At 35.4% G+C, this 25424-nt stretch overlaps 1 protein-coding gene across 1 annotated transcript; it reads left to right on the top strand.

Annotated features, from left to right (window-relative positions):
- Nucleotides 1–741: 741 nt before the first annotated feature.
- Nucleotides 742–25424, top strand: LOC115210723 (V-type proton ATPase subunit d). The gene is made up of 8 exons (XM_029779430.2): nucleotides 742–982; nucleotides 9255–9426; nucleotides 14440–14618; nucleotides 15324–15403; nucleotides 16680–16757; nucleotides 20319–20495; nucleotides 21839–21916; nucleotides 23116–25424. Exons 1-8 carry the CDS (start codon nucleotides 859–861, stop codon nucleotides 23275–23277), a joined length of 1050 nt encoding a protein of 349 aa, XP_029635290.1. The 5' UTR covers nucleotides 742–858; the 3' UTR covers nucleotides 23278–25424.

The raw sequence follows: 25424 nt of genomic DNA, 5'->3' as shown, positions 1-25424 counted from the left end.
ACCCACAGAGTATTCCTCAAATTCAATTTAATAAAAAAAAAAGTTTTCAATCCAGTCACAGGTGATGTCATTCAGAGATCAGTAGAAGATAAGGCTCAAGAACCATTTTGCTCGGAAGGCTTATTGGAAACCTTTGATGGTGTAGTCATTCTGTTTCAAGAGTTCATCTGAATACAGCCATTTTTGTACTGGGCATCAATGATATTGCTAGGCTGGGGCTTGATTTGGATTTGATCCTGGCTGAAACAAAGTTGGCGACTAAAAGTCATGGTTGTAAGGGCTTTTGAAAGGTAATGATGCCAAACGTGAACTTTGGATAGTCAACCATTCGCCTTCACCATATATACATCAAATTCTTTCCTTCGGTCAAAATCAGAAATTCGGAATCGAAGTGAAATTCATATCATGGATGCTTATCCATGGCGTTTATTTTCCTTGGAGCTATAATTTTTTTATCTTGCTTTCGAACAGATGTCAAAGTCGAAGTAATTTTTCAAAAACAAGTTGTGCTTTGTTCTTAGGAATTGTTTATTGATTTCCAAGTTAGTTTACATAACGAAGGTGAACTCCTCGTTTAGATTTTCGTCGACCCTGCTGCATTTTGACAATTTGGTTTATTCGCTATCGCACAAATTACAATCGAAATATTTACCAATGTTTGAATAGAGCGTAAGCGCTGAACAAGGGAGATAATTCCTGTTAGTAAATAAATTACTGGAAAAAATTTACAGCAGGTGGCAGTAGCGAATACTCACATGACATACACACACACTCCCCTTGTAATTCTTGTCCGTATACTGTTGTGAACATCGTTTCTTCATTTACTTTGCAACTGTGGTCATACAGGCAGGCTTCAATATGATGTCTGAAATATCTTTTAACATTGACCACGGCTACTTGGAAGGCCTGGTCCGTGGTTTCAAAGGTGGCATACTTAAGCAATCCGACTACGTGAACTTGGTTCAGTGTGAAACATTGGAAGGTGAGTGCAATATATTAATTATATTCCGTGGGTGGTTACATTTGGGCTTCGATATCTAACTTCAATATAAGCGGATATATCCTAAATAATTCATTTTTCAAATAAATATTTAACACACTCACACACATACATACAAACATTATATATATATATATATATATATATAAAATGTCTGTCTGTCTATATACATTATATTCATTCCGCAACAGATCGAATGAATGGAAGCATTTGCTTCGCATGGTCTAAAGAAATCATTAATATCTATATTTTACACATCCGAGGATATCGATGTTCACTGTATGCTGCTAAGGAAGTACGAGTCGCATTTAAGTTTATAACACTCCAGACGTAGAGAAAAAAAAAACAAGAAAAGGTGTTTCATTTGAATAATTAAATTTTTTATTAACCTTTTTTTTAATACGAAATTTTCCTCGAAGAAGGATTTTTTTACGTCTAAGAACTTTATTCTCAATCTTTAATACTATGTTTTACTGCAAGTATAAACCCTTACTCCATATATGTTAATATCGAGGCATTTATAAAATTTCATTTAACCTATTGGAAAGGTCTCCACACTGATAAGATTTTATTAACTGTTTAAATTCGAGTATCGACAGTTTAAACTAAAGGCTTAATTACAGCTTGATGTATTTTCTGCATTTGTTTATGCGTTTTCTGTCCATTATATTGGTAAAATTGAAATAATTTTAGATGGGATCAAGGGTTATTGCCGAGCGATTTCAATCGTACATTCAGCCATCTAAAGTGAGTCTTTTCCAAATATATACTCATTTGTGGAAATTACTTCCTTCCATGTTGATGATGATAGGTTTTGTTGTTGGTTCTAGTTATAATGACACACTTTCCACATTTTGGAGGCCGTAGTTATAAGTCATTGATAGCTGATCCTTGAGAGTTTTGGACCACAATTCTACGTGTTTGGACGAATACACTCAAACATAGTTTATCTATACTATCAGTAGAATGTAACACTCAATGCATTGATGGCACCAGCAACAGTATCTTACTGGTACACGTACTTTCTAGAGATACCAAGCATTCCTAACGCGTACGCATACCCATACACGTTTTAAATTTTTCTCCATAAATCACGATAGAGCTTTTATCACATGATATTTCTAAATGACTTCAATTTTCGTCAACTCTTGGTTAACTAGAACACTCCCATTTCAACTATCAGTTGGGTGAAATGTATACGACTTGCTTTGTGTTTCCTATTGGAACTGTTTTTTTTTTTACATAGAAAAGTAATACTCTTACAAAGGCATACAGGTTGCGTTTTCTAACATTTCCCTCACAATATCTCTTCCAGATTTTTGTTTCTAACATTGACACAAGGCCTGAAATTTTGGGTTAGAGGATTTGTCGACTAAATCAACTCTGGTACTTTATTGAATAAATAATAAAGAATTCCAAAATTAGCATGAAGCCACATATTTTATAGCAGCGAACAATCGATTTAATAGACCCTAAGTCTCTGCACTCAGGTAATTAGCCAAAATAATTACAATAATGAATTTTCTGATATGTTTCATATCTAGTTTTTTCATAGCAAACAAAAGTATGCTAATAGCTAACTATTATTCTAAACATTTAGTCATTAATATTGGTTTTCTCTTAGTCTGATTGTTAATATTGGTCTTCGTCGGTCTGTAGGTGTAAGAGTGTTTTTAAAATGGTTTACTAAATTCCTCAAAAGCTCCAAAAGGAATTCTTCAGCTTGAAGTATTTTTTTGAAAATTTTTTTTTGTGCTTTGAGTAGTAAGATCGAATTGATAATAGGGATTTGTACTCTAGCTATACAAGATCCAGTTATGGGTTTGTTGATTTATGTTTGGTTATGTAATTCACTATAATTAAAATCCTGCGATCATTTTTCTTTTACTCTTTGTAAACATTAACCACTATAGGCGCAGGAGTGGCTGTGTGGTAAGTAGATTGCTTACTAAGCACACGGTTCCGGGTTCAGTCCCACTGTGTGGCACCTTGGGCATGTGTCTTCTACTATAGCCCCGGGTCGACCAAAACCTTGTGAGTGGCTTTGGTAGACAGAAACTGAAAGAAGCCCATCGTATATGTATATGTTTGTGTCTGTGTTTGTCCCCCACCATCGCTTGACAACCGATGCTGGTGTGTTTACGTTCCCGTAACTTAGCGGTTCGGCAAAAGAGACCGATAGAATAAGTCCTGGGTCGATTTGCTCGACTAAAGGCGGTACTCCAGCATGGCCGCAGTCAAATGTAAAAAAAAAAGTACTACCGCTTGTACGAAACGATATCATAAAGTAACACGTCTAATATATTCTCTCTGCTATTGGTTCTCAACTGGGGGCAGCATGACCCTTGAGGGTCCATATAAGATTTTGTTAAAACTTATGATGAGGAATTATGTACATCATTTACATTTGACGGATATTTATCCTCATCTTGTTTGTTAACTCAATGTTTCGGCTGATATACCCACCAGCCTTCATCAGGTGTCTTGGGGGAAATTTCGAACCTGGGTTCTCATTCTTAAGCCTGTGCACTTAACCACTACGCTAGATGCCCGTGGGCAATTATGGAGTGAATTTTAGGGCTTATAAATATAATATTTTCCTATTCTTCCTTAATACCGGTTCCCATATGCTATTCATATCTGCACTCTGTCTGCTTAGGATGGTTGTTGTGTCCTAGCATATGTGCTGCTTCTTTTCGTATTTTCCTGAGGTGTTCTCTGTCTATTATTTTAACTTCATCCCACAGCGTGTGTGTTTTCGTTCATTTTTCTTTTTTTCTTCTCCTTTTTCCTGTTTTCCTTGTCATTAACATCTGTTCAATTCTCTGTAAAGTTGTTTTGCATTTCAGTTTAGGTTGCAACCACAGGTTGTAAAAATGAAATAAAGGACTCTGAATTTTCTGTTTTTAATTACCTGTTATTAAGTAGTTTAAATTACTATATTACTGGCTTTAAAGATTACCATTTCAATATTCCTTTTTGGGTAATTTCACACTTGAACGTTTATTTTGCAGGAATTACCATTGTAAGTTTCATCTGTTGGTAGTGTTAATAGTTGTTGTGGGCCAAAGTATTTTCTAGCTCTAATGAGAAGGGCTATCAGCCTTTGCTAAGTTGAGGATGTGTTTGCCTCAAAAGATTCCCAGTTTTGATATTGCCCAGCATTTGGAGCATCATGCTGATCATGTTTAACCCTTTAGTGTTCAGATTATTCTATCAAACATAATGCTTATTGATTCATATTGATTTGAATTAATCATGCATTATCTCATATCTTCAAGATCTTGATGGTGTAATTACTTAATGTAGAATAACATTGTAGGGTAGGCGTGTGAGCCTGGATCTGGTCAGTTTGAACATAAAACAGATTAGTTATTTTGGCTGGATATGGCCGGTTTAAATACTAAAGGGTTAAGGGTGTGAAGTGTGATGTTTTCTTGGTGTGTACAGTGATTGTTTTATGGATGAGGTTCCATGGTGTAAATTAGATTTAAAATGTCTTCATTACAAGAGCTCAAAAATACCATTGATTGGTACAACTATTAATTCTACAGCTGAGGTGATGGGTGTTAGAAATGGATACAGTACTTTACATTTTAAATTCAAACACTGCTGGGGTTGACTTTAATTTTAATTCCTATGTAGGTTAATAAAATAAGCACAAGTGAAATATTGCAGGATTAAATTGGCTATATTCCCCTCTCTCAAAATTTGTGGCCTTGTGTCTCTGTTAAAAGTCATTATTTCTGTTTGTATCTAGTATTTGCTTCCTCGAAGTTTCCCTTTGTAAATTTCTTGGTTGGAGCTAGAATGAATTGTGTTTTTGTTTTATTACTGTGTGTTCTCTTTGAGACATTTCTAGACTTTGCTGCTCTAAGAAAAGAGGATTGAATTGGAAAGACCTAATGGATGACATGTAAATTTATTGGAAGACACGGGAACTGACATTGTATTATAGATCCATGTAATATGGCAACAGTTCAATGTAACATCCTTTTTTTTATGAAAAGACACATTCCTTTGCAGGCATTTTATCTCTTAGTATCAACCTAAAATACTCTACTGGAAAGTTACTTGAAGTGGAATTGAATACTAACTAGGAGATTCATATCTCATCTACTGTCATAATGGTAAACATTAGTCCTTTGCTTTGGAAGAGATTAACCTTGTTTTTAACTTAATGTCACCTTGTTTGGTGGATTCACATACCTAAAGATACAAGGAGTTTCATAAAATAGACTACCAATATCTATTTGGAGAGAGACACTGCTTTCAGCAGTGTATACTTGTTAAAACTTACTGGACATTTAGTGGGATAAAATTGCCTGAAGGAAAAACTGGTACAGTCTGCAATAAAATGCTATTCTCTCTGGCTAATTCTAATAAAAGGAGTTTGTTTTGTATTATTAAATATTGTACTAATAATGTATATTGTTAGTTTTCTCTTGCTTGAGTGTTTCTTTTTCATTGGCAATGTATTTGAATTGGTTGATATTCCTTTCAATACATTGTTGACAAGACAAAGTAACCACACTGAACTGTCATTAGAATAAACAACAGCATTAGCCCATTATTGATTGGATGTGCATTGTTTTTTTTCTTTTAAGGAATAGTTTTCATTTTGTGAAATAGGCCGCATGCACCATCAAAGGTACAGCTGGTGTTGATAATGATAATGTCCACGACAGGGACTTGTTGAACAGTTGTTTATTCTTCTGAAGAAATTTTAGTTTAGTATCAAAAGCTTTATATCAGAAATATAAGGAACAAATCAATTATAGGTTTTAATTCTTTTTTGAGCTTTATCATTTTCAGTCATATGATCTTTTATTTTTCTGTTCTAGCACGAACTGGTTTAAGAGGGTTGGCATTTGTCTATTTGTCTATATTATCAGATACCCTGGCACTAAGCTATGACACAGAAGCCACAGAAGTCATAGGTAAACTGTTCTGCAGAATTTTCTGATTGGCATATCTAATAAAAAATTACCTTGAGTCTTTTTAGTAGTGCAGTTTGCCTGATGATGAGACACGTCTCATGCAACTCACTTTTCAAAAACAAGTTACTCATGTCTGCTCTACATGGTGACTCAATCTGCTAGAAATAGCAGCCAGATCCCACCTCAGATAACACCCTATTGTATTAAATGTAGATACATTGGACAATGTGGTTCCTGTTATACAAAAAATGGGATGATCATGATTAGGAAAGTCTTTGATCATAAGTTTGCTGGGTTAGGACTGGCCTGGTGCTAAACAACAAAACTAATGGAGAGATGTGTGGACTGACAATAAATATATTTCTGTCAATTTCTGATAGCATTGCCCATTCTATCAGGAATTGTTTAGATGTGTGAAATGCAGTGCAGTAGTGGACAGTGTTTGAGTGGAGGTGTTGGTGGCAATGATTGAAAAGAGGACATACAATTCACCATGTTTAATAAAATGAGATGGTTTTAATGTTTTCAAACTTGTCCAACATCATCGAAAGAAGGAAGAATTATATGCATGCAAATTCTGTTTTGTTTATGATTTGGGAGTGGGGAACAAAATTGTATTTATATTTTTGGTGGGTGGGAAGACTGATATCAGTCTGAGAACTACTGTAACAGGAGGTCATATACCTAATCAGTTTTTTTTAATGGTTTTTATAAATAGCAGTGGTAGTAGTCCAAGGCAGTTTAGCTAGTGCTGAGTTATTGTGATCCTCAAGATTTTACTGAGTTTTGCAACTTGACACAGAGTTTGGTTTAGTCATAAGCAAGAAGTTGTATTGTAACTACTATGGTGTCTGTAGGCAGTTGGACATGCTTTCGAGGCATCACACCATAACCCATGAACTATCTTCTGCAGTTCTCTTAGAGCAGCTGTTTTATTGTCTGAGGCATTCCTTACAATGCAGCCATAAAGAAACATAGATATATGATTTCTAACTAAATAAAAATTAAAAGAGGATATATTTCGTCATCATCATCATCATCTAGCGTCCGCTTTCCATGCTAGCATGGGTTGGACGGTTCAACTGGGGTCTGTGAAGCCAGAAGGCTGCATCAGGCCCAGTCTGATCTGGCAGTGTTTCTACGGCTGGATGCCCTTCCTAACGCCAACCACTCCGTGAGTGTAGTGGGTGCTTTTTACGTGCTACCCGCACAGGTGCCAGACGGAGCTGGCAAACGACCACGGACAGATGGTGCTTTTTACGTGTCAGCGGCACGGGGGCCAGGCGAGGCTGGCAACGGCCACGAACGGATGGTGCTTTTTATGTGTCGCCGGCACAGAGACCAGTCGGGGCGGCGCTGGCAATGGCCACGATCAGATGGTTCGCTTACTTGTTACCGGCACTGGTATCACAGCCGCAATTTCCATTGATGTTGATCGACTTCGATTTTGGTTCTGATATCTGATTTGATTTGGTTTGATTTTCACTTGCCACAAGTGGAGTTTTGTGTCCCAAGAAGGAAAGGTATGTATAAGTCGACTGGCTACATACCAGGTAGAGGCCACGGGTTATGGTCTCACTAGTCTTGCCGGGTCTTCTCACGCACAGCATACTTCCATAGGTCTCGGTCTCTAGTCATTTCCTTGGTGAGACCTAAAGTTCGAAGGTCGTGCTTCACCACCTCGTCCCAGGTTTTCCTGGGTCTACCTCTTCCACATGTTCCTTCAACTGCTAGGGTGTGGCACTTTTGCACACAACTATCTTCAGCCATTCTTGTCACATGACCATACCAGCACATACCATATTTGAATATAAAATGTCTTTCTGAAGAATACAGTACAATGCATCATCATCATTTAATGTCTTTTCCATATTGGAATGGGTTGGATGGCTTGACAGGATCTGGTGAATTTCATATCAGCTTGGCATGGTTTCTCTGGCTGGATGCCCTTCCTATTGCCAACCACTTTACAGTGTGTACTGAGTGCTTTTTCATGTCACTGGCACTAGTGGGGTTACAAATTGTTAAAACAATTTTAATACCTAAAGATATAAATATATTTGAGAATTTTTGTCACATAAAAGCAAAACTTGTTCAATTCGTAGATCTTCCTTACTGCACTGAATCTAAAATATTGTGTTGAGATTTGAAATTGGACTGTAGAATAGGCTTGCTGAGAACTTAGTGATGCACATTGGTGTTCACTGGCATTGCTAGAAATATGATGATGATAGAAATGAATAAAGAATTGACAGCATTGTTAGAATATAGGTTCTGCTTCCGTTTTTCTATCTCCTTCTGTATGAATGAATAATTGTTTAGGTGTTCCAACCTTAACTGTCTTTTCTCTTCAAGCATAGTGTACCCCAGATTACACTATCCAATGTGTCCTTTATAAAGTTACCGAGTAAGGTTTGAGGGAAAGTTGCTTACTATTTTTCATTGATCGAGTGATTACACAGAGGCATCATTTTAATAGGTGGATTGAAAGTGAAATTTGTATCATATAGTTATGTGTGTAGATCAAATTCTGTTGTTTACATGTAATCCATATACTCTAATCTACTTCCTATTTCACTTTTCCCTAATCTCTCCCTAATTATAAAGCTTCATTTGTACTTACAACAATTAATCTCATTTTACTATCCTTTCACAATTCTGTATTGACTTATTTCACTGTAGCCTCTTGTCTGGTGTCATTATCCTCATTTAATGGCCACTTTCCATGCTGGCATGGATTGAACTGTTTGAAAGAATATAACAAGCTGCAGGGCTTTCTTTTGAATTATTTAACCTTTAACTACGACAGCTCCCCTCCTATCAATCACCACTTAGCTGAGTGTCATCTCTTCCCAATCTATATGGTTCTCTTCAAATTCCTTCTCTTGTTATTCTATGTCTGCAATTTTCTTCACTTTGTTTTCTCTTTGTCAGCCTTAGAGTCTTCCTGCTTTGAATGTAGCCTATCTGATAACTTTAAATTACAAATGACAGAACACACACGAGTGTGTATGAATGGATTAAGGTCACGCATATTTGTGGAATACTCAACCACTTGTACACTAATGCAACTGAACATCACTTGAATAAATCTCACCAGTCTAACTTGGCTTCCACCAGGAGCCATGGCACTGATCTGCTTCTTTTGACTAACTTATAAAAGGAAAATAAAACTGCTTTGGTACATATTCAGGAGAAATGTAACAAACTGCAACCTATGATGTAAGAATTATCTTATTTTAGGTGATAATCCAGTTAATTTACTTCCGTTTGTTAAATAATGGATACTTAGTTCATAAACTTTTCTTCTACAGATTTAAAACTCCATCTCCAAAGTACTGACTATGGTAACTTCTTGGCAAATGAACCAAGTCCTCTAACAGTGAATGTGATTGATGAACGCCTCCGAGATAAGCTAGTCATTGAGTTCCAACATCTACGCAACCATTCCCTAGAACCCTTGGCAACATTCCTTGACTACATCACGTGAGTATTATGTCAATTACTATTTTTGAGTTTACCAAGAACCACAAACAAAGCTAATTTGTTTTGTGGTCCTCAAATTGTTTTTACATTCTCATATAATGTCATATGTACTTCGATTTTTGCTGTATTCACTTAAGTTGGTTATTATATTTGCTAGTATGTACCATCATTGATAACATAAAAAAAAAAGGACCAATGTATACTAGACACAATTTCAGTAGCACATATTCTGGAAAAAGTGAGCAACAAGGACAAAATTAGCTTATGGATGACTCAATTTCCCATATAGGACCCAGAGGATGGGGTGGTGAGAAAAAGTGTCTTATATGCCATTAGATATAGTACTGGAATTCATAATTAGAGAAATTATCTATATCTTGTATGCTCTTCAACATTCTGTCTTATTAGGAATAATAAGGAACAGTTCTTAGTAATTTTGGTTTATTTTGGCTAGACATGCCAAATTTTGTAATCTAAGCTGTATCAACTGTATTTAAAGAAATGTTTATTATTAAAATCACCAAGATGACAAGCTGGCAGAATTGTTAGCATGCCAGATAACATGCCTAGCAGCATTTCTTCTGGCTTTACGTTCTGAGTTCAAATTCTGTTGAAGTCAACTTTAACTTACATACTTTTGGGGATCAATAAAATAAGAACAAGTTGAACTTTGGGGTCAACATAATTGACTAGCCCCCTCCCACAAGATTTCATGTCTTGAGCCTATAATAGAATTTTGTGAAATTATATTATTAAAGACCAATTGTTTGTATTAGTTTATAAATTATCGTTGGCCTTTATTGGAGTATATAGTTAGATGTTGTAGACTTTTTTTTTGTTTTTGTTTGAATAAAAGAAGTATTGCATATGAAGTGTTACATCTCAATCAATAAAAGAGGAATTTAAAGGAGATTGAACCGATACCCAGTATATTGGTTTTATTTATGGGAAATACTAGGGTAAGGGTTATGATCTGCTTTGGTCATGAATGACCATGGGATTGCACCTAGAAAGTTACTCTCTGAGGCACAAGTCCAGGCAAGGTTTATGGAAGATCAGCATACCAGCCTCCTCTCACCATGCCACTGATATTATCCAAGACAGAGGTCAAATGCAGCTTGTCACCCATGGCGTAACTCATTTCTTCAGCTGAGTGAACTGGAGCAATGAAGAATTAAGTGTCTTGCTCAAGAACACAACACACAGCCTGGTCTGGGAATCGAACTCCCTACCTCATGATTGTGAGCCCAGTACTCTAACCACTGAGCCATGTACCTTCACTTGTTAGAAGGAAATACTTAGTTGACCATAACTGTTTGTAATGTAGAATTAATTGTAAGTGAAGAAACTAAATATTGTGATGCAATTAGTCCAATGTTTCTGTAAATTTTTATTAAGTATCTTTAAATCATTTTAATGGATACAAACTGTATTTTATTCCACAGAAAATGAGAAGTTAAATAAATTTTAAAATTTATTTAAAGGCTGACGCCAGCTTTTTTAACTTTGTATTATCATTTCTTGATTATATAGATGTAGGTGTGGCTGTGTGGTAAGAAGCTTGCTTCCTAACCACATGGTTCTGGGTTCAGTCCCATTGTGTGGCACCTTAGGCAAATGTCTTCTACTATATCCTCAGGCTGACCAAAGCCTTGTGAGTGGATTTGGTAGGTGGAAACTGAAAGAAGCTTGTATATATGTAAATCTAAGTGTGTGTGTCTTTGTGTTTGTCCCCCATCACTGCTTGACAACCAGTGTTGGTGTGTTTACATCCCTGTAATTTAGCAGTTCATCAAAAGAGATCAATTGAATAAGTACCAGGCTTAGAAAAAAAAAGTACTGGGGTTTGAGTCTTTTGACTAAAAATTCTTCAAGGCAGTGCCCCAGCATGACTGCAGTCTAATGACTGAAACAAGTAAAAGATATTGTTGCATATTTTTCTTATTGTAATCATGTGTTTATCTTTTGTAACTGTTGGCTTATAAAGTTCCAGGAAAACAAGTCTGCAAATCCAGTTTTAATTCATAGTGTTTCAAATAATGCAAGTTGTTTAGCACCGTGTCTAGATCAAACTGAGCTGTAATCTGGGGTGTTCCAACTTTGACTATTCAATCTTATCTTTAGACATAGTATGTCTGAAGCTATATTGTCCAAAGTGTCCCACTTTGTTTAAAATGGTAGAGTGTGATTCTGTGTGTGTGGTGAGTTTGGTTGCTGTTTCTAGCAGATCAAATAACTACATAGAGGCTTTCCTTTTTAGTTCATGTAGGTGGCACATGTTCTTGATATTGGTGGGTTTCAAGTGTAAAATGAAAACCAAACACTTTGAGTGAAATGGTTATCATTTCTTCTCCTTCATTCTCAAGCTTTTTGAATTTGTAACATTTAAAAATTACTGGCACCCATCACAAAGGAAATTAAGAAAAAATTGTTTAGAGTTATATCTTTAGGAAAAAAATACAGTAGCAGAGCGGAGGCCAAGAACTACAGACCTATCTCTCTGACCTCACACATCAGCAAGGTCATGGAACGAATAGTCAGAAGGAAACTGATCACCTTCCTTGAAGAAAATGACTTGCTGCCCGACACCCAACATGGTTTCCGACCAGGGAGAAGCTGTTTAACTCAGCTCCTACAACACTATGACTGGGTGCTGAAACGACTGCTCAACACTCAAATATGGAAGTGATATATCTCGACTTTGCAAAGGCCTTTGATAAAGTTGATCATGGAATGATATGTCACAAACTGCGTGATCTCGACATAGTTGGAAAACTGGGAGAATGGCTTCATGACTTTCTGAAAGATAGAAGTCAGGTGGTAGTAGCCAATGGGGCCACTTCCATTAACACGCAAATAGTGAGCGGTGTTCCGCAGGGCACTGTTTTGGGACCACTACTGTTCATAATGGCCCTCTCAGACATGCCCTCAGCCACGCAGAGAGCCACGATCACAAGTTATGCAGATGATACAAAAGTTTCACAGGCAATACAGAACCCTGAGGACACTAAACGCCTGCAATGTGAGCTGGACAAAATATACAAGTGGGCTGAAAAGAATAGCATGCAGTTCAATGCTGAAAAGTTTCAAGCTTTATACTATCAGCATGCAAAACTAAATGCAATACCCAGTGAATACACTGGACCTGGAGGAATTGCAATCCCAGAGGCACAATCAGTGCGTGACCTGGGTATTTACATGAGTGATGACGCAACCTTCCGTGTACATGTTGCTAAATTGGCAATGAAATGTAGACGACTGGCCGGGTGGATTCTCAGAACCTTTAGAACAAGAGAACAAGAAACCATGATGGTCCTCTGGAGGACACTTGTCCTAAGCCACTTTGACTATTGCTCTCAGTTATGGTCACCATCCAGTGTCAAGTTGATCACAGAACTTGAGACGATCCAACGTAGCTACACGAAGAAGATAGCCTCTATGCAGAATATAAGCTACTGGGAAAGACTCAAGAGATTAAAACTATATTCCTTGGAGCGTAGGTGGGAAAGATATGCCATAATATACATCTGGAAGATCCTGGAGGGACTTGTCCCAAACTTTGGCATCGAGAGTTACACAAATGCCAGAACTGGGCGCCACTGCATGATGCCTAGGACTCCAAATTTGCCATCAAGATGTAGGACAAGATACTGTGATAGCCTGGGCTTGCGAGGCCCACAGCTCTTCAATATCCTCCCGAAGAACCTAAGAGACCTGCATGGGGTGGATGCAGATGTCTTTAAAATGAAACTGGATCTCTTCCTGTCAGGTATCCCAGATGAACCAACTTCACGGCAGGAGGTGCAGATGAGGGCAGCTGCATCGAACTCTCTCATGCACCAAATGGCAGTTGCTAAAAAGCTTTCGTGAAGTAAAACCATGTAGCAACACCAAATGGCGGTGCCCCAGCATGGCCACAGTTCATGAGCTGAAACTAGAATCAATCAATCAATCATATATACTTTTTAAAATTTGTCCTGCTTGTATAAAACATGAGCTTGATTTTCTGCAGCAATTTTTTAACTGTTGGACACAAACGTCTTTCCCCATTGATTTTGATTTTCTTTATTCTTTTTCATTTAATGTTGGTCAATGAAGAAAGTTCTATTGCAAATAAATATGTTGAAAATTGAATTGAGATAGACAAAGGCATAGGTATAGCTGTGTGGTTAAGAAGTTCGCTTCCTAACCACATGGTTTCAAGTTCAGTCCTACTGTGTGGCATCTTGAGTAAGTGTCTTTCATTAACGCTTCATGTTGATCAAAGCCTTGTGAATGGATTTGGTAGACAAAAACAAAGAAGCCCCTCACATGCACGTGTGTGTATATATTTGTATGTCTGTCTGTCTCTTTGTCTTTGCATCACATGATAGTTGTAGACAAGCATAACTATCATATATTTATTAGAGTTGGGGTAAAACTAAAAAGAAAGTGTAAGAATTTGCAGCTATGTAACTGACAGAAAGCAGTGAGAGAAGTAGAGAAAACTGGAAGCAAGAAGAAAGAGTATTTGTGAGAGGGTGGTGAAATACTTGGGAGATATTTTTATGAGGAAGATGTATCGCAGAAAGTGACTGTTCTTATAGAGTGGAGCAAAAGCTAGAAAAGAACATGTGAGGTTAAAATGCTATGTATGGAGAGAGAGAGAGAGGATGTCTACCATTCAATCTTTCTCTCTACATGTAAATCTAATTTATATGGTATCAGCAGTTAGTGTGAGTATACCTGTGTTTTATCAGATGTGTGATAAACATGGAAAAATAATGAATGTAGCATTTATAAAGATACTGAAGCATTTGTATAGATTTTCTAAAGCCTTCAGTTATATTTTAAAAATCTGAGTTGCTCCTAGTTAGCCCTTCCAGTATACAGTTAGAGAATCACTGCCCTATATTAATTTGAAAAATATTCTTTGTGATGGTGTTAATGGTGTTGGCTATGTGTTGTTACTAGTGAGTATGGTCATAAGGCATTCAGTGAATGCAATAGGTAATTGATTTGTTTCTGTTTCAGGTACAGCTACATGATTGACAACATCACTCTATTAATTACTGGTACTGTTCATCAGCGACCAATTTCTGAACTGATTCCCAAGAGCCATCCACTGGGAAGTTTTGAACAGATGGAAGCCATCCATATTGCTTCCACTCCAGCTGAACTCTACAATGCTGTCTTGGTTGACACCCCTCTTGGTAAGTCTAGCAATTCTCATTTCTTTTGCTGGTGGCACATAAAAAGCACTTGTGCTGGTGACTCGTAAAAGACACCTGTGTGGGTGACTCATAAAAGGCACCTGTGTGGGTGACTCATAAAAGGCATCTATGCAAGTGATTCGTAAAAGGCATCTATGCGGGTGACTCGTGAAAGGCATCTGTGCGGGCGACTCGTGAAAGGCATCTATGTGGGTGATCCGTGAAAGGCACCCTTGTCAGCGACATGTAAAAACACTCATGCTGGTGATACATAAAAAGCACTCAGTACACTCTATGGAGTGGTTGGCATTAGGAAGGGCATCCAGCTTTAAAAATTAAGCCAAAACAAACTGGAGCATGGTACAGTTTAGCAGCCCCAGTTATAGTGTTTTACCTATGCTAGTATGAAAAATGGATGCTAAATGATAATGATGAAATATTCAAGTGGTCGATACAAGATGCTCTCTAACAGATTAGATCCATTTGTATTACATGCCTATATGAGTGCAGGGTTCTAAGTTATTCATATTCATTCACTGCTTATCATTGTAAAAGATACATGTGCATGAGATTATTTATATGGATTTATGTGGGAATGGTACATGGGTAGCATGTTGGAGTATGTTGATAGCAATGAGATTGTGGTGACATTGGAGAGTGTAGTCCTGATTATTACTACAATTACTACTACTTGTCTGTTTTCAGCACCATATTTCATTGATTGTATTTCTGAACAAGATCTTGATGAAATGAATGTTGAAATCATAAGAAATACTCTCTACAAGGTAAATATATTGTTTTTTTTTGTTTTAATTCCTTTTTTCTTTTCTTTTTAATTCTTTTTTCATTCAACTCTTTGTTTTAATGCAATACTTTTGCGCGTTTAAACATCTGATCAAATGACTAGAGCAATTCTTAGTTTTATTGCTAGATATCCCTTACATGTTACTTATTTATAAAGTAGGTATGGTATATATTGTCCAGTCAAGTTAACTGAGGTTATTAGAATATACTTTGAATAAACCATTATTTGTAGTCACAATCTGATTGATTCTGTGCACCCTCTCATTTATGGACTCAAGAATGTATCCATAACCTCTCATTTATAGACAACTAGGAATTTTGTTCCCTGGGAAGGACTCTTAGTAGAAGCTCACAAGTGTAAGCTTATCAAACACTAGGAAGAGGGAGCAGTGCAGAAGCTGAAACTGGTGGGCTCACTGTGAGCCAATTGAAGTGGGCTGCTGGGAGTTTGCAGGTCAATCAGTCTGTGATGCTCTGGTTGGGTTTGGAATCACTGGTTAGTAAAGGTTGGGTGCCATATGTTGCATTACTGAATGTTGACTAGTCCAAAACATCCTAGATTACTGATGATGCTTCCCAAAGCACCTGAGAGATGTATCTTGCAGCCACTCCTATCAAAAATCTCATCTCATATTTTTCAATATAATCCTGCAGCATACATTGTTTCATTCTAAGAACTAATTGTACTATGTAACTTGTTAGTTTCACCAATCACATTAATACTCCATGATCTTCTAATCTAAAAAGGTTTCCTTATGAGCTGTTATCAATATTGCTCTTGTGTGAGGCAGTGAGCTGGCAGAATTGTTACTACACCAGACAAAATACTTAGTGGCATTTCTTCCGACTTTGTTCTGAGTTCAAATGCTGCTGGGGCCGACTTTGCCTTTTATCCTTTTGGGGTCAATAAGTACCAGTTGAGTACTGGGGTTGATGTAATCGATTTATCCCTTCTCTTGAAATTGCTGGCCTTGTGCTAAAATTTAAAACCAATATTACTCTTATGTGTTCCAAGTTGATATGAGGACTGATATGGATGAAGCTAAGTACTTTAGTTGTAATACTTGTTGAACTTGACTCTCTCTCAGATTACTCTTAGCTATTTGAATTCTTATTTTTGTGTGAAATTATTGTTTAGAGTTGATCAAAGTTACTCAATAACATGTGCTTTTTAGTTTTAAAGTATATTTCATTTCCACATGTACATTAAAGATTTTGTGACTTCATTATATTCAGCTTTAATGTATTAATTTAAAGGCATATCTTGAAGACTTCTATAACTTCTGTAAAGAACTTGGTGGTGCCACAGCTGAGGTTATGTGTGAAGCTCTTGAAGTAAGTATATTTTTATACAAAGTATTATTAAATATCTTGAATACATTACATGGTTACAATGTGATTGATTCTTTAGATCTTCTGATTCATGGATTAAGATTATCAACAACCTCTGTTCTATGGGCAATTGTATGTTTTCTGTCTGAAATGCCTTGTATTTTTTTCATCATACATTTGAAGAATTCCTCATCATTTTATATCTTTTCTTCCATGCTGCTATATGTTTGCAAAGTTTTGTAGTTGAATCATCTGGCTCATACAACAATTGAGAATACCAACCAACTTGATTATAATGTAATCTTAGTTTTGTCTGGATGCATTTTATCATGGTACTGGCTATAGGGAATGCTTCTACCCTGTATTAGTTCTTATTGTCAACTCTTATTCATAGTTACAGTTTCCTACATGAATAGACTATGATGTGGCTTGTGGAATCCACATTTTATTTGCATAGTCTATTTTTGGCATTGCTTTTGTTATTTTGTTGGAAATAGGTTGTGCAAGAGTTTGTGGGTATTTCTTATTAGAATGATGATCATTCTTGTTGACTACTATTAAAGCTAAATCAGCCCAATCTGCAGTTATGTTAAAAACCAGTGATTTTGTAGTGAGCAGTTATGTGACTCAGCTATTACTACAATTAAAATCACATTTTCAATATTGAAATACCTTTAAAAAAAATACTTTTTTTTTTTTTTGCTAGTCTACAATCACCCTTGTCAAATCTTGATCTCAAGAAATCACTAAACAAGATTTTAAGTAAATTTCACATACTCATGTATAAATCATCAACATTTTTACATCCAATTTGCTGAACTGGCATAGGTTGAGCGGGACTTTTTGAAGCAGTTTTATGGCTGGATGCATGTCTTAATGCCAACCCATTTAATTCTGAGTTATTGTTGTTCTAATTTCTAAGTATGGAACTAATCCTAGTTAAGCCTTAACTTTAGTAGCATTGTAACAATACTGGATGGTTTCTGTGTTGAAGATACTAGGAGCTTGTTCGTAGGTCCTTTTCCACTAGTACAATTAATTTGTCGTGTGGTACAACACTTCGACAGTTGTAGCTGATAGTAACAGACAAGGTCAAATTTTGCAGGAAGCTCCCTCCAGTGTTTGTCAAGCCTGTTCTTGAAGGCATTGACTGATGGAGTGTGACCACACTGTTTGGCAGATTGTTCCAGGAGGTGGTCATATGCTGTACGAAAAAGCAGCTTCTAATGTTGAGCCTACAGTGTGATCTTTCTAATTTCAGGCTGTGTCTTGTATTTTTGCCTTGGAAGTAGTTGAATTAGGGGTAGTTGGTCAGGTACAGGCTGTGCTTATACTTATACATGTTGATCATATCCCCACTGAGACAGCGATGTTTGAGACTAGGCAGGATTAGTGCAGTCAAGCACTCTGGGTATGGCTTTTTTTTCAAGGATGCAATGAGTTTGGTGGCACACCTCTGAACATCCTGCAACTCACAACACATTGCCTTATGCCGGGGTTTTGAAACTGTGTGTCCATATTCAAGAATTGGGTGAACTAGAGACTTGTACAACTGGACGAAGATAACATGGGTGATGAAGTCAAATGATTGTCGGATGACTCCAAGTATTCGATTTGCTTTTGCAGTTGCTTGGTTTCTGTGGTTCCTGAAGGTCAGCCCTTTGTCGATCAAGACGCCAAGATCCCCCTACCTGTTCTTTGTTTCCTTCATTTCACTCCCAGGAGAATCTATTCTATCCTCCATCATGCCAAATCTAAGGAGGAACTTACTGGCTAGCTTATTGCATGGTTTGGGACAATCTTAGTTTCTTCATAAAATGTTTTGGATCTGCTATCCAGTTACTGAAACTGAAAGACTGGAGAATTTACTGTCTTTGCCAGAGATGCAACAAAACACTTGTAACTGATACAAACTCATGACCCTTGAAATTGGTCAATACCTCATCTGTTATTAATATTACCATCCATATGTGTGCTATAGATTTCTTTGACTAAGGTTGATGCAGGTTTTAACAATAGAGCTAACAAAGAAGCCTCTACATTGTCACACAGCTTGCTAGATGTAGAAACCAAATCCTTCTTAAATCAAACCCTACAAACTTCTTAAAAAGAACACCAAGGATGATGTAGGCTAAATAAAAATAAAAATCAGTGATGGGAACAGTCATTTGCCATGGTTGCTCTATATTTTCGAAATAACCTTCATTTAATCTCACCATATACTTTTGTTTTAAGGGCTTTTTAATTTTTATACCTTATAAGTTAATGTTTTTTTTTCTCTTTTCCTATTCAGTTTTCTCTGTTTAAATGGGTAGGGTGGATTGCATATTGTTAGAGCTAAATATCCTTTCTACCACTAAATGCTCATATTGATATAAGTTTTGATGTGGTACCACTAGTCAACTAGACTTAAGGTAGGATTATGTACCTTTCTTTGAGAAAGAATACAATGATAGTGTAAGGTTTAAATTCAAGAGATCAACAGATGCAGTTTATTATTAGTATTTAGAGATGAGAAAGAGCAACTTGAGAGGTTCAGAAGATTGGTGCTATTAATGTTGAGCTTAAACTTTTGTCACACATGGTATCTGTCTGAGAAAATATGGGCAGGGAAGGTGTCCTAGAAGGAATGATTCAAATGTTCAATACAAAGGTTTATGAAAAGAGGCTAGTTAACTGTAACAAGATACATAGCATGCAAGTTCGGAGGTGTAGTTAGTGGTGATAAAAGAAGTAGAGAGGATACAGTGCTCTTGATGGGTTGGTGTTTGTGAACAAGAGTTTGCCAATCAGTTATTAGGTTATGGCACATAACATATTAACTTCAGTTCAAAAACATAAAATATTCTCTGGATTCTTAAAGATATAGATTATCTGACCTTAAGTATTCTTCAATTTCTTAATTGGTTGTTTTTCAGCCTTTATATTATATATAAAAGTTAAGAAGTCCTTAAGAACAAAAACATGGGGTGAAACTAAAGGTTATTTTGAAAACAGGGCAATTATGATAGCTTTTGGTTATAGAAAACCTTATTTTGTCTTTCCCTTTCACCAGAAAAATGAAAACTGAGACTGATCTTGTGCAGTAAAATTAAGTTAGACTAAGAGATAGATTAGGCTATGTTATTGAGAAAAAAATAAAAGCTGTTGGGTTGTCAGATAAATTCATTTGAATTATTTTTTCCACCCCCATTTAATTTAAACCTTATTTTTTTATCTTTGAATCAAGACAGTTATTTTTACCATCAAGGCATTGATAGGATTGTGGAATGTTGGCAAGAAATCCTGAACAATGAAGGAGAATATATTATTGATGATAAATAAGGATTGTAGTGGAAAAAAAACTATATCAAATTCAATTAAGAATATTAAAAAAATTTTTTATTAAAGCAATAATTGACTATCGATGTATTTATGAAATTGCCCCAGCCACATAAAATGTGATTACAATAATAGAAAATACAATTGCAAAATGAACTCAAAACTGGAAAAGACAATAACAATATCAATAAAAATGAAACAAAAAGTAACTGTGTGTGACATTTTACTTTGTGTATTTTGCAGTTTGAAGCTGATAGAAGAGCCTTTGTTATTACCATTAATTCGTTTGGGACAGAGCTAACCAAAGAAGATCGTGCTAAGTTGTATCCACGTTTGGGTAAACTGTACCCTGATGGCCTTAATATGCTAGGCAGAGCAGATGATTATGAACAAGTACGAGCTGTTGCAGATTATTATGCAGTAAGTAGTTTGGCTTCATTTTTACTTATCAAAAACATCAATATTATTGTAATTGAAATATCAGTATACCATCCATCCTATCTTCTATGTGTCATCTTTCACCATTTGCTATGTGATCTAGCTCTGTCACCTCTGACTGCTGAAGAATGTCACTTAAAAAAATGGAAATTAGTTTTGACTATTTTTTTCAAAGCTACAATTAGCTGTTAATTGCATTACTTAAAAGTATGTTTAGTCCCAGGTCATCCCAAATCAAGCAGATATAAAAACCTTGCACCAAACTTGCTTGAGCTCCATGAACAGTAACCTCAAGAACATTATTCAATGATGACATCAAAATGTAATCTCTTTCAATACAACAAACATGGTTGCTACATATATCTTTATACAGACTCACATATTACCTCTGTAGTTATGTACATCACGAAGTTGCAACAAATGCTTGGCTTCTTGATTTTTGATTTCTCATGGCTCTCCCATCTATATAGCATCACTAAACTGACAACTGTGATCAGTTACTGTTTCTCAACAAAGTTCAAGTAAACTAACCTTCGAGTATTGCTCACATGTCAGGGATGGTGGTGCTGGTGATGTAAATATTGACATTCTAGATCACATCTAAAAGAAGACTCTTTGAATTATTGGAAGTTTTTCACTCACCAGCACACTGGAACTACTTACTGATGTGCAGTTTTCTCTCTTTTATCACTACTACATGATATCTGTTCTTGATCAATGAATGTTCAAGCTTGCACATTAGATTTTAGCAGTCTGAGAAGGCCTACAAAGATATGGGTACATCATTTCCTTCCCTGACTAACTTCTAGAAATAAAATATGAGCAAGGTCAGTAACCAAACTCTAAATAATCTAAAAAATATAGATAATTGAGAACTGCAGTCATAACTATTATTTCTTATCTGTGCCACATCTTACTTTGCCAGATATATTGAAAGAACTAGCAGAGATTTTTCAAAGGGCTGTCTGCATGGAACAAGTTTTAAAACCCTAACTCTGTGTTAGCTTTGGCTTAACCTGAGACACCAAAGTAAAATGGGAGTATAGTGTTGTATGCTCTTTCTGTGACTGTGAAACTATCCAAGTTATGATCCATTTGCTGTCTTGCTCATTGTTGGATTCCTCTTATTTTGATGAGTTGAGAAGTAATACAGAATACACAAGACTGCATAAAAAAGTGGAAAGATTTGAGAGATACACAAAAAAAAAAATAACCATTGTGCTATGAATGTTTACAAACCTATGTTTTCATTTAAGCCTTTAATATGGTTACTAATTTTGCTAAATTTTATTATTGTATTTTCAATATTCCTGTTATTTTTATAGGTATACAAAGAATTATTTGAAGGAGTTGGAGTAAATGCTGGTGAAAAAACTCTAGAAGATCGTTTTTTTGAATATGAGGTAATTTTTTATGACCAAGGTTTTTCTTTGATTTAGCACCTTTTTGTGTGTGTTTTCCTTTTTGTTTGTTTCTTCAAAATTTACTTAGACTAATATGAGTGGCTTAGATTGGAGAAAAAGAATGGAAGCTGAAGTTATTTATAGTTACTCATAAGTTTCAACATTTTGAAGCTATATAGTTTTTAAGACAAAAATGCAGTTCAGGTGGTTATTCTGGAGATGACATACTAAACAAACATTTAGGATGTGGGGTATATTTGACAGATGGGAGAGAAGGTTAGTGAAACAAGTAAATGGAGATGATATACTATCAATTTCCTTGGAGCAGAGACTGTTGCAGTAGTGATAAAAGTAACAGCTTGATGATAAACCATTGATTGAAGAATGTTGGTGTGAGTAAATGTTTATTCATAGGATGAGTACTCTTTATTTCTTTTTTTTTCTCCAAGCATTTCAGGAATTATGCATGTGTGTGATGGTACACTATTCCTGAAGTGTAAGCTGTTTGCTAGTGTAGGATGAATATGGAAATTCTCAAGCAGTTATTGTTCGGGGCAGAAATTTGTGGTTTGGAAAATGTATTAGCTTTTGTTATATACTCTTACCTAAATGTATTATTTCAACAAGTGTAATCAGAAAATGCAGGGTTATTATATTTAAAAAAATTTTTAGCTCATAGTGTGAACGTATTCTTGTGGTTAAATTTTGTTCAGATATGTAACATTTGCATTTTGGAGGACATTTTGTAGGTTATTTATGGAAGTTATCTTGCTTAGTTTGGCACACCATATTTTCTGGTGTACATGTTGATGTATATAGTGTAAGCAGTCAAACATTGTCACTATATTACAAAACCCTGCTGTATTTCACATGGAATGTATAGTCCTCTAAAGTTGCCTTGGTGTAAAAGTCACCTTACGTTTTTTCATTGTAAATCTTAGTCTGAAAAATTTGACTTGTATGCCAGAAAATGTGGTAATGAAATTATGTGATGGGGATGAAGTTAGGGAGGAAGAAAGGCAATGTTAGTTTTAGAGGAGCATGGGGTTATAATGAGGTGTTGTTAGAGTTAATGGTGATCAGATCTTTTATATATAGGAAGGAAAAATGTACGAGTTAACTGACGTCTGAGTTACATCTGAATGTTTTAACTGTTGGATGAAGTAAAGTGACATATTTTACAATTGCATGTGTTTCAGGTGAAGCTGATGAGGAATGCCTTCATGCAACAGTTCCAATATGGTGTCTTTTACTCTTTCTTGAAACTCAAAGAACAAGAGTGTCGCAACATCATCTGGATTGCTGAATGTGTAGCACAGCGCCACCGAGCCAAAATCGACAGCTACATACCCATTTTCTGAAGTCATTGTGAATCTGTTGAAATTTAGTTGAAGACCAACTGCTAACACTTTCTTTTTTTTTTATATCATCTTGGAATTTTTTTCTTTCTGTGCTTCCCATCAATCAGATGAAAATATAAAAGTAAATTTAAAAAAAAAATGAGTAAAGTGGGAAGAAGGAAAAAACAAAAAGTAACAAACAATAAAAGCAAAATGAAAGGAATCAAACCATTAGAATAGAAAGATTTCACATCATTGTAGACTTCTGTAGCCAAAACTAGAGCTATGCTGAAATTGTCTGCTGTTTTACTGTTATGTTCTTTGTTATTGCTGATTTTGTTTATCTTTTCCTTTTTGCCTGTTTCTGCCATTGCTCATAGTTTTGAATTAGCAATTGGCGTGTATTGTTATTATTGTTGTTGCAAGTACCATAAGGTGGTACTAAATTATTGATGATACTTCTGCAAGCCAAGTATGATTTACAGTGGCAATTGCTTTGTTTAAATTCTAAATGGTCTTATGTGAAAAGAATAGAAAACTATAAAAAAGCAAAAACTTTAGTTCATTGTGTCATTTTACATAGATTTACTTTTGGTGCATAAGTTTAGTGTAGAATTAAAGAATAACCTAAATTTTGTTTAAGTATTTGTTAGACCATTTTTGGAATGGAAAGGATCAAATATCACATGTTAATTAGGAAATATTTTCCCTCACTAAAAAGTTCTCCGAACTAGGTTATCTTAATATTTCTGCTTAAAACTTCGTTCCACAAATGCCGAAGACTGTAGAGTTACCTCCCTTGTTAACCTTTCAGTATTAATCAAGTATATTAACAAAAAAAAAACCAATTATTTTTAGGTCTAGATATAAAAATCTGTTGATACAATAGGTTTTGTATTTGGTGAATATAATTTCGTGTTTTCATACAGTTCTTATTTATTTTGGTGCTTTTTATTTGGCTTTTTTTTAGTCATTTTAACTTAAACATTCCTTTGATATTTTTTTATAAACTAGTTGTAAATTATATTATTCTAATGTAATGATGTATGACTAATTTTAATATCATTAATTTTAAAATTGAAATAACAAAAGCTGGTGTGTCATAATAGAACCCTAGCATTGATGATATTACCAAAGTTAATTCTAATTTTGTTGATAGCTACAGAAATATATATATGATACTATAAACATGGCTGATTCTATCTACAACAAATTTGTACAGTTGCAGAGTTAGCCATTTGGCTGCAATTATTTCAGCACGGTGTACGTTATTGGTGTGAAAAACAAAAGTTGTGTATCTAAAATGTTATTGGTCATTACCAATGCATTGCTGGTCTTGGGATATATAATTGTATTTTGTTGATCTGTGATTTTTATCATCTTGATATGATAGTCTTGTTGATATTTAGAGACAAATGAAGAGGATTCATTGTAACATTTCCTCATCATTATCTAAAAAAATCAGCATTCCTGGAAAAAAATAACTTGAATCTTTAATACATTCATCAAAGAAACTTAATCATGACATGCTTTGAGAACAATTTTCGTCTGACAACCAAAAGTTAGTTGTATTTTTTTTTTCTGGTACTGAATGAAAATTTATTGTAAAGAAATATCTTTAGAAACTATTTCACTTCGTAACAAATCCAAATAACTTTGCAGCTGTTTGGTATTTGTAAACAATATTTGTTGGGGTGATAAAAATTGGACCTTAAAACTGTCAGACTGGTTGTTCTAGTTGCAAACTTTAAAACCACATTGAAAAGCTTTTGACTAAAATTGTTCTGGAAATGTGTCTATTCAACATCTGTTAAAGATGCCTCTGAAATGATGCTGACTTGGCAGTGAATAATCTAATTGGTTCTTTAAGAAAGTTGATTTTGTCACCCCTTCATGCTCAATTGAAATACTTAAAACTTTCTTCTGAGTATTGGATTATATATTAAAGTTTTTTGAGGGTGTGTGTGTCTATTTGTTAAATTTAAAGAATTAAAGTTATCTTTCTGTTTGCAGAAAGTTGTTATAAAATTCAAAGTCATTTATTTTATTTTTTAAATACTTTTTGTGTTCATAGTATGGAAAGAAGTTCAGAAAATCAATAGTGTGAAGTAGACTTGTTGGAACTAGGGAGTTGTTTTGTAAAATAAAATATCAAAACTTATAAACTA

This window comes from Octopus sinensis, linkage group LG1 (assembly GCF_006345805.1).
Source record: "Octopus sinensis linkage group LG1, ASM634580v1, whole genome shotgun sequence".
Taxonomy (NCBI): Eukaryota; Metazoa; Mollusca; class Cephalopoda; order Octopoda; family Octopodidae; genus Octopus; species Octopus sinensis.
Note: the sequence above shows the minus strand (reverse complement) of the source record. Positions and strands in the feature narration are given on the sequence as shown.

Bases quoted from the DNA above. Each gene is read 5' to 3' on its own strand.
- LOC115210723 (XM_029779430.2), top strand. From the start codon at position 859: ATGATGTCTGAAATATCTTTTAACATTGACCACGGCTACTTGGAAGGC. The intron at 20,496-21,838 runs GTAAGTAGTTTG...TTATTTTTATAG, and splicing joins CTGTTGCAGATTATTATGCA to GTATACAAAGAATTATTTGA. The intron at 21,917-23,115 runs GTAATTTTTTAT...CATGTGTTTCAG, and splicing joins ATCGTTTTTTTGAATATGAG to GTGAAGCTGATGAGGAATGC.